Raw genomic sequence first — 14299 nt, 5'->3', positions numbered from 1 at the left:
GGGAGCTCGGTTTTTATTTACATGTGTGAAGGATGTGTCGCATGATACAGGGCGGAGATGCCATGGTGCTATAAAATCTGTTTGAGAACTTTGTATGGTGTCTAAAAAGGAGACAGAAAGCTCTGACGCTTCCTCTCTAACTCTGTAAGAGAAGGGCGCAGAGAACGATGGTCGGTTTAGGAGTAGTGCAGTCATAGACGTATCATAAAAAGCCGATTTAAAAGGATGGTGTGGCATAGATGAAATTTTAAAAGCAAAAAGGAGATCTGTGTATGCTCGCTGACGTTGTAGGTTCCACTTATTACACTCCACATAGAGGCTTTCGACCGGGCTAGTCCGGAAGGCGCCACATGCCAACCGCAGCCCCAGATGAAGCACTGGGTCCAGCATTTTGAGGGATGTCTTACTTGCTGACCCATAAACAACGCTTCCATAGTCTAACCGTGAACCTATCAGGCTGGTAAAAACACGTAAAAGAAGTTGTTTGTCAGTCCCATATGAAGAGTGGGAGAGAACCTTGAGTATATTCATGGCCTTTAAGCATTTATGTTTAAGTTGTTTTATGTGGGGAATGAACGAGAGCTTTTCATCAAGGACTACACCTAAAAACTTGTGTTCATTTCTGACTGGAATTGAGACACCATTGAGTTTGATGTCTGGATCCGGCCGAATGCCGCGCCTTTTCGAAAACAAAACACAAGTACACTTCACTGGATTAAATTTAAAACCGTTGCTATCTGCCCAGCCAGCTAGCTTGTTAACACCAAGCTGGACTTGGCGCTCGCAGATAGACAGGTTACAAGACTTAAAGGATAACTGCACGTCGTCTACATAGATTGAGCAGGAAATGGTTGGTGGCAGAGCCTTCCGAAGAGAGTTCATTTTTACAATAAACAAAGTGCAACTCAAAACTCCACCTTGCGGAACACCGTTTTCCTGCACATGAACTCTAGAGAGTGCAGTTCCAACTCGCACGCGAAACGTTCTTTCAGAGAGGTAACTGGCAAGCGTGTTCCACATGTTACCCGACATACCAAAGGACTTCAAATCGCTGAGGATGCCGTACCGCCAAGCAGTGTCGTACGCCTTTTCAAGATCAAAGAATACTGTCATACAGTACTGCTTATGGAGGTAGGCATATTTAATATACGAGTCTAACGCAACGAGTTGATCGTTCGTAGATCGCCCCGCCCTAAAGCCTGCCTGGCAGCTCTCTAGAAGACCGTTGTACTCTAAGAAGTACACGAGTCTCCTGTTTATCATCTTCTTGAAGAGCTTACACAGGCAGCTTGTCAGGGCAATGGGGCGATAACTGGCGGGAGAGGAAGGGTCCTTCCCTTCCTTTAGGAAAGCCACTACTATGGCCTCCCTCCAAGAGCGTGGGAAGTGCCCCGAAAGAAATATTTTATTGTAGAGGTGAAGAAGTGTTTCAAGTGTGTCTGCATGTAAGTGTTGTATCATTGTGTATGAAATCCTGTCTGCACCTGGAGCTGAAGGTTTACAAGTACCGAGTGCGACCTTCAGCTCATGAAGTGAAAAGGGGGTGTTATAGGATGAGTTCGACTTATTAGTGTCTCGCAAGGACTTCTTCTCACATGATGCTTTGTGCTTAATGAAAGTGTTGGTGTAGTGTGCTGAACTGGACACGTGTTCGAAGTGTTGCGCAAGTGTGTTAGCCTGGTCTTCCAGTGTGTCCCCTGTTGTACTAACCAGGGGCAGGCTGTGTGTCTGTTGTCCTTTTAGTTTTCGTATTCGTGTCCAGACTTTGTGTGTGTCAGTGTATGAGTTGATGGAAGTGAGGAAGGTGCGCCAACTCTCCCTTTTCGCCTCACGACGCACTCGCTTCCCAAAAGCCTTTGCCCGTTTAAAAGAAATGAGGTTATGCGACGTGGGGTACCGGCAAAGGACACCCCACGCCTTGTTCTGGGCCTCTCGCGCCCGCCTGCAGTCCTCGTTCCACCAGGGCCTCCTTGGGGTGCGGGACCCACTGGAGGCCTGGGGAATGGACTTTTCGGCGGCGTCGACTATGTGCGCTGTGACGAGTGTGGCTGCTTCCTCCACGTGTAGGTGTTTTATGGTTGTGTGGTGTAGTTTAGATGTTTCTGTGAATGTACTCCAGTTTGCTTTTGATTCATTAAACCTGTTATGGGCAGATGGACTGCATGGGCCTTTACCTCTGTATGTTAGGGATGTGGGGAAGTGGTCACTACCATATGGGTCCGTGCCCACGCCCCACTCAAGACATGGAAAGAGAATTGCAGAACCAATAGCCAAGTCGAGATGTGAGTACGTATTATGTCCTAAGTTATGGTATGTAGGCTGTTTTTTGTTGAAAAGGCATGCTCCTGAAGATGTAAGAAATTTCTCTATCAGGCGACCTCGGGCATCCGTTCTGGAGGAGCCCCAAAGAGAGTTGTGCGCATTAAGGTCGCCTGTTAGGATGTATGGTTCGGGCAGCTGGTCGACCAGCGCCTCGAAATCAGAGCTCGAAAGTGCATGATCAGGAGGAATGTAAATGGAGCACACCGTTACCAACCTATTAAATATTATTGTTCGAATTGCTACAGCCTCGAGGACAGTGTTCAGAGTGACAGGGTGGCAGGCTAAGGATTTCCGGGCGACAATTGCCACACCTCCTGAAGAGTGTGTGCAGCCAACCCTGTCCTTTCTGAATACCATCTACCTATTTAAGAAATTTGTCTGTTTGGAATTGAGGTGAGTCTCTTGGAGACACGAGACTTGGCTGATTGGCATGCAGGATATCATACACATCATCAAGATTTTTAAGGAGGCCTCTGCAGTTCCATTGAATGATGTTTTCTGTTCCCATTATTTAGGTTTAAGAATGAATGGAGTGTGTGTATGTGTTCATGTGTCGTCTTTCGGGGCTGTTACTCTGGGGTTAGGCTTTTTAGGCCTGTCTGTAGGCTTGGAAGTCGGTGGCCGCTCCTTGCGCTGCGTTGCAGGCAGGAACGGCCCGACATCCATCTCGTCGTCGGATGTCCGAGGGGTGCCCGACGGACCGGGCCCCCCAGACTTGGCCCCCCCTCGGGAGCCCTTCGTTTGAGCCGCCACCGCCGAGGGCGTCCGGGGCACCAGAGGTGGCACGGGCGGTGCGGTGACGGTGGGAGCCGGTGCGGGGCCCATGGTGTCCATCACCTCGGTACCCTCCAACGGACTGGAGGACGGGGAGACAGAGGTGGGAGCGGCACCGGTCCCGACAGAAGTGGTTTGCACCACAACCGCTGCTGCCTCAGCAAGCGGCGTGGTGCCGGGTTGGGCTGCGTGAGGCAACCCAGCGGGGGGCGGGGGCGGGACCAGGTCAGACTCGCTGAACTGGGTCCCTGTGGAAACCAGACGCCGCTCCGCCCCCCTGCGAGCCGCGTCTACGTACCTCCCCAGAGGGAAAGAGGCGAACCTCTTTCGCGCCTCTGGGAAGGTGATGTTCTCCGTGACCTTGATGTTAATTATCTTTTTTTTCCATTTGGAATTTTTCACACTTGCGGGAGTACGCTGCATGCGGCCCCCCGCAGTTTACACAAGTGAGAGTTTCGGATGGGCAGTTCTCGCTCGGATGATCGTGCGCCGCGCATTTTGCACACGTCGTTCGGCCACGGCAAGAGTTCGAACCGTGCCCGAACCTCTGGCACTTAAAACAGCGCCGCGGGTTCGGGATGTAGGGACGGATGGAGCAACGGATAAAATCTGCGTTTATGTATTGTGGAAGAACTGCGCGGTCAAAAGTCAAGATAATGTGTTTGGTCGGAATCTCCCTGTCGTCTCTGCGGATAGTGATGCGTCTCACGGCAGTGACGCCCTGATCCTTCAAGCCGGCAAGGAGATCCGCATCCGTTTCGTTCAGGAGGTCTGTCTCGGATATCACACCCTGCGAGCTGTTGAGGCTCCGATGGGGTGTGACCCGGATGTCGAGATCAGCCAGTCTAGTCTGAGCAAGAAGCTTTGCAGACTGCTGCTTGTCATTTATTTCAATTAGGAGTTCACCAGACTTTTGTTTTTTGCACTTATACGATTTTCCTACTATGGCTTCAAGATACTTGGCAATCAAGAAGACTGACTGAGATGCAAGAGGGTGGGTTGGATTGATGGATTCCATGACAAGAAATCGAGAGAAATTATCTGGTTCAGGAAATGTCAAAGATGGCAATGAAGGAAAAGATACTTCGGTGCGGCCCCTTTTCAGGGACCGATCACGTTTGGGGGGGGGGGTTTAGAGAATGCCATACATCATAGTATAGAAGCAGGGGACGGGGGTACTTTCTTCTCAAACCTTACCCTGATAGCCTGAGAGGTCCCGGAGCTCCCTGCCTGGTAAACAGACAGGGAGCCCATCCGCCGGAGCTTGACCTGGGCTCCGACGGCCACCGTTTGAGGCTTCTACCCTTCACCTTTAAAGGAGTACTGACACGAAATTTCTCGCTTTCAGTTTTTATGCTGTAAAGAATACCTATGGTCGCAGTAATTACGAAAATCGAACCGAAAGGCGTCAGCCACCAACATATAATTAATTATAGCACGTTTATTGCAACCACTTTCAAATTCGGTCGCCGCGCGGGAAAATGGCCGTTCGAAGGAGAGCCTGCAAGCGGACTGCCTGACGTCACGGTCTACGTGACGTCGGACCGTGACGTCATGGTCTCCGTGATGTCAGGGACGTTCGCTGCATCGTCTGCTACGGATTGCACGCGGTTCACACTTGCTCGCGCAGTCATGTCTGAATCGTCAGTCTCGGATGAGTCCTTTCCACCGGATTTTTTAGATGTTGCTGCGGCAGTAGCGGCAAAGCATTTTCAATTTGACCCGCTAGCCAGCAGCGACTCGGAGAATGGCGACGACGGCATCGACGCGGGCGGCGACGACGACGACCCAGAACGCTGGAGGTTGGGAAACGTGAACTGGTAAGCCTCAGCAGATGTGCACACTTGGCGCATTTAAGCATTTAAAAATTACCTTCATGGCTAGTAGCCGCACTTTGTTCATTACATAAAAAAACTGCGAGTTACCTGGTCGGGTCGGTGCGAATTCACTGCTAGTGCTAACCGCGGGCCCTTTGTGGATACGCTTGTTTGGGCAGAATGCGTTTCCACTCCGCTTGTACTGCAGCGGCAACTAGAAATGTGTCTTATTTTCTTAAAGGTGCACTTGCGGCCACTGCCGACCGATGCCCAAGTCGCTCGAGTCGAAGTGTTGCCGGGAAATTCCCCGCGTCGATGCCACGATTCCGGCGGGCGACACCTGCATAACGGCGCACCCGACATTTACACAGGGCGTCTTAAACATTCACGCGCTAGAAATCGCCTATTACTGGCTCATGGAGGACCGACCAGGCGTAGTGGATGACCCGGAGATTCACAGGTATTTTTGGACTTCGGTTAATGCGCGCACTCACGCTTTTTTTTTTTTTTTCGTAATTGCAACCCTTTTGTTCTAACCATTTTCGAGTTTTCCTCTTCGCAATTCATTGTGGCACTTTCTCTGGCTAGCGAAGCTTTATGTTAGCCACCTATACTTTGGAGAACGAGAAACGCCCGATTTGTTCATTTTATAGGACCACAGACCTTCTATAAAACCATGGATCCGGCACCTTTGTTGGCGCAACAATGCTTTCACAATTCTAGATTTCACAATTGCTGTGCTCCTGAACATTTGAAGCTAGGTACGAGGACGTGAGATACACCTGTATACATAAACTTTTGGTGTCACTTGGTTGATATACAATTACTGCATAATTTCAAGCCACTCAAGTTCCGTGATGAACAAGAGACTTGTAGCAGCATAAGGGTTTTCTGGAGCAGATAAAAGCTAATTTCCATTGCACTAGTACTGCTTCTTCAGTTTTGTCATTACTACTTCAACTGATTAAATTGACTATTTCAGGGTGTACCGGCACGTTGCCTACAGGCAATTTGTTCGCTGGATTTGGAAGGTACTCGGACCAAACCGCCGGGTAGTAATCCCAAGTTGCGCCGTGAACCAAATAAGGGAGGCATTTCCTTCAGAGGAATATGCAGGGTTCCAGTACCCTCAAGTGTAAATAAAGGTGTCATGTGAAACAGCAACAATCTCTTTATTTCATTTGTGATTCCCAGGTAGTGATAACACTTCATAATATTACACTGCTCACATTGCACACAGGGATGCAACTACATACCTACATATGGGATCATGCATAGACACAATCATTCACAGTGACTACAACACATTTTACTGCAAAGAAGTATATTTCTAACCCCTCCCCCGGTTTTCATTCCTGTGTCATCGATTTACTCGGCGCCGCTCAGGGGCTCCTCCTCGCCCCCACTGACAACTTTCACAACTATTTTTCTCCTCTCCCCCGCAGATGCCCCTTTGGCAAGTTGCGCAGTAGGCAGGTAACGGCGGTAGTGTGGTTATCAGATGATTGCGAAAAATAAACAGAAGCATGGAAGGGCGTTAAAAAATGCACTGCAGATTCTTCTCGGTCACGGTGCATTTCTGCTACGTCTCAGTAAGTGTTCGCGTGATCATCGAATGCCTGGCGGCGGGAGCTACTCTGCTGCTACCTCGCAGCGCGCCGCCGCCGCCGCCGGCCAACATGTTGCGAATCATGTTTGAACATCCCGCGCAGATGTCACGTGGTTCGGGTTAGCCCCGCTGAAGGGAGCCGCGAGCAAGTTGTTGCACATCGTGTTTGAACCTCCCGCGCAAATGTGACGCGGTTTAGATTGGCGCAGAAACAGGGTCTGGGGAAAGTGTCATGGGGATGGTGCTCCTTGGTAGTGACGCATGACACGTGTGAGGGAAAGTCAATGAGAGATGATGCCGTAGCCGCACGTGTCGTATTCCATCTCACCCTTCGCTAGACGCTCCTCTCCGTTTCGCTGGTGCGTTCACTCACTCGGTTACGTGGACATAAACAGACGCCCCTCTCGCGATGCCCAGGTAATGGCTAACTAAAGGCTGCCTCTAAAACTACCGAAACCCGCCGTCACCGTTTGCACTCAAATTCCACTTCACCAAGTACCTGCGAATCCCTTTCTGTTGGAGACACTTGCCCAGTTGGAACGACGGCATGAGCCCATATTTTCTTCAGCTTGGAAGGCCTCCCGAACTACATTTTCGTCGGTGTCTTTCACGCCTAAGCATGTGCCATGACTGGATACCGGTTTTTGCGGGCACCGTTTGCGGGTGGAAAAAGGGGGACGTGCACACACAACTAAACTTAATGCCGCTACCCATGCAGGTTATCCATCTTCACAGAGTGGAAGGACACTTTTTTATATGCTACCATAGTTCAACATGTACAAATGACACCCAAAGTGACGCTGAGGTTAAACAGGAAAGAAAAACAATTTTCAATACACACATACACAGAGAGTGCTAACAGGTCTAAATAAATGTAAATCACCAGGCCCAGTAACAAAGCCATGGCAGCTATGGTGGTTTGCACGCTGCACCTTTTCCAATTCCATATTCCCCCCTTCCCCACACTTTCTGCATTTTAGATGAAGGCGAAAAGCAAAAATGCCAGTTCGTTAAGATTTTGGCGCACGTCGAAGAGCCCAGGTTGCCAAAATGGGTCTGTTGCCCTCCACTAAGGTGCTCCCCATAGCCCAAGCTTTGGTTCCACACAAAGTGAACACGCCTTCCCGCTGAATCATAAAACGGCTTGAATGCAGAAGTGCAAGGAGAGGAAGAAGAGCTTTTCCGCACTAGAAGGTGGCAGGAGTCCCTTTAGGAGTTGCTGCCCTATGAAGAATCAAAGCGGCTCCAGAAAGCCTGCACTGCTGCTTCCTTGTCGACAGGCCCAACAGAGCTGGTCAGAGGCGGTGGCACTGGTTGAAGTTGGCTGGGTGCTCCATTGGCATTGTTCAACCGATCGTCCACGGCTCTTTGCAGGTGGTCCAGATAGCCTGCAAGCAATATCAGCCAGTCTGTGCATGAGAGCCAAAGTATAACATTTGCCTGCAACTGTTCTAGGCCTCCTGCACTGCCCAGGGGGCGCTCCGCAAGCGGCTTCTGGGCAGTACTTCTGGGTAGTACAAAGCTGCGCAGGTCTCAGAGGATCGCGTGTTGAGAGAAGCAAAATGAGCTCGATGTTCCCGATTGTTTTGCGACATGGTCACCAGCCCATCCCCGACAAGTCCGGTCTCTTTCGGCGATCAACTTGGCATTAGGGGAAAAAGCTTTGCAGCGCAAAATACGTTTACAGAGCCAACAAAAGTGCCGGGACGGTGAGGGTGCTCTCCCACTCACAGATTCACTGGCCATTTGAAGTGAAACTTCTAGTTTAAACTAATACTCTAGGAGACAAGGACTTTTCAACAACAGCCAATCAAAAAATAAGAGGTCCAGCGGACCACTGGCTCGCCTGGTGCGGCGCGCCGCTCTGTTGCGTACCTGCGCACTATGCATGCGCTTTCATTACACAGTGCTCGTTCACATCGCCGTTACGAATACATGGTGTAGCATTAGCTTGCCGTTTTGTTGCATGTCTCAGTAACAAAATACAGCGAGCATCACAAGAGTGAAATCTGTTTGGCAATTTCGAAATTAGTGGTGGTAAAACAAGGTGGTTGGGCGAACTGAGATGCCGCTCGCTTTCCTTGTTTGCTCTCACTTTACTTAATTACGCTCTTGCATTATATATTCCCACTTCGCACTTGATAGGCTAGAATAAGGGTCAGCAACGTTTTGAATTGTAGGGCCGCGTCGCATGCAGCCGACACGGCGGAGGGCTGGACGGCAAATCAGGTGGGAGGGGGAGGGGGGCTTTGAACGCAAAAAAAAAAAAAAAGGAATTGCCAATAATGTTTGACAATATTCTGCCAAAGTGTGAAGATGGGGACAATTCAACTGGAAGCGACCAATTCTCTGTTCTTGTCTCGCTGCCTAACTCCATTTGAGGACAAAACTGGCGTGTCGGCGTTCAGATTGTTAGCGACGACCCCTGCACTAGAAGATAACCAACAGAGTCGGTGATGATCGAATGCAAATATTCGGGGCCACGCGCCGTGTATGCAGCTGTTATGTTATGCAAATATAGAAGTAGACATCTTTGCAGGCAGCGGGCGTGCGATTTGGTGCTTGTTTTGCGTCCTTTAATTGCGGAGAACACCACTTTCCCTTCGTAGTTCGCAGCCACCTGTTTTAGTCGATGGGAGAGGCCATGCAAATATGGAATTACAGGGACCTTTTAATAGCGCTTAATTTGTTTATTTGACGCTATTGCCTCACCTACCCGCTAGTATACATGTGCCCTGCCGTTTGTAAATCGTGCGGTGTAAAATGTTACGCAAGAATCATAGTTTGCGAAAATACAGAACAAAATTTCCTTTCGTTTTCAAGGCGGTGCCAGGCCAGCAGTATCAGCAAATCTTGCAATCGCTTGCATGCTCCCGCTGAAGCAACCTTTCGCAGTTACCAGCAGCGTTCCGTGTTTATGCTACTTGTGAACTTCCCTTTGTCGACCGCACGCAAGAAGAAAGAACGGTAATGGTTGTCAGGAAGCAAGACCAATTGTTGTGGTGATACTGTCCCACAGTAAAGGAAAAAAAAACCTAGATTGTAGTGGTCAACGCTCATACACATTGGTTACAAAATACAAGCTACAGTAAACCCCCGTTACAAGAGACACTGTTACAAGAGACACTTGGTTATAAGAGACATCTGAATGAAAGCGGTTGGGTTGGTTTTGCTATATTTGCCATGTTAGCAACATTGCATACAAGAGACATGATTCTTGGGTCCCTCGAGCGTCTCTTGTAACGAGGTTTTACTGTATTGCCACATGCACGGAGTCACATACCGTACGTGGGTGGAACTTTTATGGCGGCGACAGTGTGGCCTCCCTTCCTGGCTTTTGGAAACACCACTTGAAAGCGCGGGTCCCCATTCCGAGTCGTTGCCTGCTTTCTTCCGGCGTTCTCGTTGTAATGCAGGGCTGATAAGGTGCATCTGTGTACATGATTACACAAAATGGCATCATTATTGACTCCTAATGTTTCTAGCAAACAACATACAGGTCACACAAAATTCAGGCAAGAAGTGTGAGCAAATTTTATTTCTTTCGAGCACAGATGACCGTCATCACTAAGAATCAGTTATGAGTATCGGATAAAATACATACTTAGGCCCGAATTTTAAAATCTTCCTTACCTTACCCCATTGCCTCACCTTACTCAAGGAGCCCTTCATGCTCCCTTACAGTGAGGCGACCTTGCAGCTCCGATCTTCATTTTTAAAGCCTCCCTCAACCTCCCTTACCAAAGGGCGCCCTTACTTCCGTCAAGGAAGCCATTCGTGCACATGGGTGCGAGGGTAAGCGCAATTTGTTCTTTCAATGTGCCTTTATTAGCCGTGATAGGCGTGCGATTTGTTTTGTTTTACATTTATACGGGCATATATATTTAATGTTTGCTTATTGCGCAGTTCTTGAAACAAGTTGTACTGATCGGTTACTTCTGTAGGTCTACTCTGGTAACAGTTTCACGTTGATTTTTGTCAACATCGCATTTAGCGTCGAAACGTGCGAGCAAACGTTTTGTGCGAGCGTAGCGCCTGTATAACCATGCCCGTGAAAGTGGATTACACAGAAGAAAAAGAAGAACTTCTCTGAGAACTGGCGCGAAAATACAAAAACTTTGTAGAGTGCAAGAAGAGCAACGCCGTGTCGCTGCAAGCAAAACCTGAAGTGTGGAAGCGGCTTTGCGACGAATGCAACAGCATGCCCAACATGCGCCCAGGGAACGTGAAACAATTCCGCGTCATTAGCGTTTCCTCTTCGTTGCGTTTGGCAGCCGCACGTACTTAGGGAACAGGTGCAAGCACACCGCCTGCCTAACTTCCCAGAGCACATTGCTCACCGTGGGCGGCGAAATGTTGACGAGGTCGTCACCACTGTCAACCGTCAAAAGAAGTTCCACATGTGAGAAAGTAGGTGTTAGTGCCATAAAAAATCGTGCTAGGGATCGCTATCAGCGCTTATTTAGAAGCGGCGATCAGATATCTGCCACGATGCTAACACTACGCTCCCTTACCCCTTCCCCCACCAATTAGAATGTCAGCGTTGAGAGTCCAGCAAATCTTTCTTTCTTCCCTAATAAAAAGCTACAAAAATTTTCAACCTGTTAACACGGCCACCTATTTGATGCTGACTGATATTCATTTCAACCGTAATACAAAATGCACAAAGAAGGTACTGTACGGGAGAGCAGGGTCCTTTTCCATGGATACAGTACCATTTACAGGGGGAGGGGTGAGACACACAGTCCCTACTGAGTTGCCAAAAGCATCTAAGTGGTCTACGTACCTTGCAACGATTCCTCTGTACGAGAATGGGAAGGCCTTCGGAGCGAAACGGTTGATGACGGAGTGGAAGGACTCCACTCCGTAAGTCTGCAAAGCAGGGGAAATCTGCTTGATGTCATCCAGCAGCCTCTTTGCTGAAACGATAGGGCGCAGCTTGTCGAATGCGTCTGTGCCTGTAAAAATTAAAACAAAATTTTTAAACATTTGATAATTACTATAGTCCCTAGTGCCAAAACAGCAATGGAAATGAGTGCATGTACAAGGAGTAGCTCGCAAATGTGTAGTATGTCCAATTTTCACTTTTATAATCTCGCCGACACAAAGTAAAGGTCAAAGATTAAAAATTCAGTAAGTTTGTATTGACGCGCAAGACTTGAATGGTTAAGTGTTTGCATCATCATCATCAGCATATTTAAGGCCACTGCAGAGCAAAGGCCTTTCCCATGGACCTCCAATTACCCCGGTCCTGCGCTAACTGCACCCAATTTATCCCCGCAAACTTCTTGATTTCATCTGCCCACCTAACTTTCTGTCGCACCCTGCTATGCTTGCCCTCTCTAGGGATCCAGTCTATTACACTTAATGAACAACAGTTATCTTGCCTTTGCAGTATATGCCCTGCCCACAACCATTTCCTCTTCTTAACTTCTACTAATATGTTCTTAAAGCGACCCTACAACACTCTTTGAGCAGTGCAAGTAAACCAGCGCGACATTTAGATTACACTGCCAAGAATACCTGAGCCAAATATTACACGTGCACGTGAAGCGGTGAGAATGCAAATCACTCTGAAAAACTCGGAAAACCCAACTGCACTCTCTTCAATTTTCCTGATTATGCACCTCTGGCATGGCCTAAAAGACGTCATGTAGCCATGGCTGTCCCATTGACTGACGCTGGTCACCTTTGCGGCTTATTTCTTACTGGCGCTGTGTACCAACCTCCTCTACACCTGAACCTGTATGCACAGTTTTAGCTTTATTTTGTTTTTTCAGTGAGTGCACAGTTTCAGTGACAACCTAATACTCCCCTTTCAATGAGACCACTCAACAACAAACTTTACAGCTTCAAAAACGCCCTACCAGTCTGAGTGCGCGCTTGCGAGCAGGCAGCCATGCCTGCTTTTTTTGTGGCACCAAACCGGAAACAGACTCCTTCACATTGCGGAGAAAAAGAGAACTCCCCGGAGTGTGATTTATTGAAGGCCACCGAAGAGAACGCTGCAAACCGCCCCCTCTCCGGGAGACAGCGCGCAGCTTTTGTCATGTTGTCTGCGGTCGAGTTGAAAGAGAATAATTATGTGCAATTTCTCATTGCACGTAGTTTCGGTGTTAATGAACGGATTTTCAGAATTCTTGTGAGAGGAGATAGGTGGGACAACAGACTTTACCCCAAAAAACATTTAGTTGATGGAAAATGCTGCAGGGTCCCTTTAACACGTGTTTGTTCCCTGACCCACTCTGCTCTCTTCTTGTCCTGCAATGTTACACCTATCACCTTCCACTCCATTGCTCACTGAGTCGTCCTCAATTTAAGTTGAGCCCTTTACTGAGCCGCCAAGTTTCTGCCCAATAGGTGAGTGCCCTTTTCTCGCGCTGCAAAATTTGCGGCTTTTTTTTTTTCTACTGACACTGTGTGCAGAGGACGCTTGGCGGTCGCTATGGAGCACACACTCACTAGCACTTAGCATTTTCTTGGTGTTCTTTCCTGCAACACCGAACTTCCTGCCAGTAACAATAGCTCCACTTTAAAAAATGTTATGAGTAGGGTTCTGCAGAGGACAAGTTCTAACCAGGATGAATCCACTTTCGTCGCTCCAGCTCTCCATGCAGACACTTGTCGTAGAGTGGGCCATGGCCGTCGTGCTTGTCTTGCACATGGTTCAGCACAGAGAGCCAGACAGCCACTGCCAGCTCCCCGTCACCACCACCAACTTTCACGGCATGGTACAGATGGTTGGTGATAGTCTGGCACCACAGGGCAAGAATTTCGCACCCTTTTGCCTTGGAAGCTGCCAGCACCTTTTTTCTCAACCCTGCAGAAGCACAAAGAAAATCAGTTGCCACTGTAGTGGGCGCCTTTACATACAACGCCATTACTAACCTTTCGCAACGTGCCATGCATCGATGAAATGGTTGACCTCTGGCCTCTCCGTTTTAAAAAACTTCCGCACTTGCGGGTGGCGGTCAGTGACCACTTCTTCGATGGCGACACCCCTGTCGTCCAAGTCTTGAAGCGCCCTCGTGAGGCCCTCGAGCTCCATGTGCCCACTTGAGGCCACTTCATTTGACTGAGAGGAAACAAGAGGGGTACAATGAGAGACCAAATACAAACAGAAAGGGAACAGGCTAAGACAGGGTGTCCATCAAAATACGTTGAAATTCCCCGAGTTTCCCAGGTTTTCCCTGAGTGCCTTTGCTAAATTCCCTGAGCAATACAGAATTTGCTTTTGGTCAAGACAGGCTGACATATGTCGCCGGATGCTACCAGTCCTAGAGGATGACACTTTCATCTGCGGTAAAGTTCACTCACCGAATTTTAAAGTCGTTGCAATAAACGTGCTATAATTACTTCTATGTTGGCAGCTGACGGCTTTCGGTTAGATTTTCGTAATTACTGGGCCCATAGGTATTCTTTACAGCATAAAAACTGAAAGCGAGAAATTTAGTGTCAGTACTCCTTTAATGTTTGGCTTTTCTCTAATAGAAACAAAAATTCCCCAAGTTTTTCTAAGCTATTCAGAATTCCTAGGAACTGCAGGCTTCTGCAGTTGGTAGACACTACGTAAAAGGTTGTGCGCATCATTTTTGACAAAATGAACTACACGCACTACTCATTGACAAAACAAGAATAGATACTGCAGTATGCATCGATTCTTCTCGGCGTTCTAAATTCTGGACACTATATTGTGCGCAACACAGAACAACAAAATGTGGGCAATGCAGAAGCACAAGATTCCAACCCATTCCCTTCTTCAATGCACAACTACCAT

General features: G+C 48.4%; 2 protein-coding genes and 1 long non-coding RNA gene across 5 annotated transcripts in view; 1 reads left to right on the top strand and 2 right to left on the bottom strand.

The window, feature by feature from the left end:
- Positions 1 to 14299, bottom strand: part of LOC144175942 (uncharacterized) — a 91023-nt gene that overhangs the window by 17272 nt on the left and 59452 nt on the right. The window lies entirely within an intron of this gene.
- Positions 4266 to 6017, top strand: LOC144175941 (uncharacterized). Its single transcript, XR_013323723.1, has 3 exons — positions 4266 to 4916; positions 5155 to 5373; positions 5896 to 6017. It is a non-coding gene; the product is annotated as an uncharacterized LOC144175941 (long non-coding RNA).
- LOC144175940 (uncharacterized) lies at positions 6067 to 13703 on the bottom strand. The gene is made up of 5 exons (XM_077705010.1): positions 13411 to 13703; positions 13100 to 13342; positions 11309 to 11480; positions 9806 to 9954; positions 6067 to 7910 (listed from the first exon to the last, which is right to left on the bottom strand). Exons 1-5 carry the CDS (start codon positions 13568 to 13570, stop codon positions 7747 to 7749), a joined length of 888 nt encoding a protein of 295 aa, XP_077561136.1. The 5' UTR covers positions 13571 to 13703; the 3' UTR covers positions 6067 to 7746.

The sequence above is a fragment of the Haemaphysalis longicornis genome, unplaced genomic scaffold (assembly GCF_048455015.1).
Source record: "Haemaphysalis longicornis isolate Haplotype H1 unplaced genomic scaffold, Haemaphysalis longicornis Haplotype H1 scaffold_3, whole genome shotgun sequence".
NCBI classification, from domain to species: Eukaryota; Metazoa; Arthropoda; class Arachnida; order Ixodida; family Ixodidae; genus Haemaphysalis; species Haemaphysalis longicornis.
The sequence above is the reverse complement of the archived record's forward strand: the minus strand, read 5'-3'. Positions and strand labels throughout refer to the sequence as shown.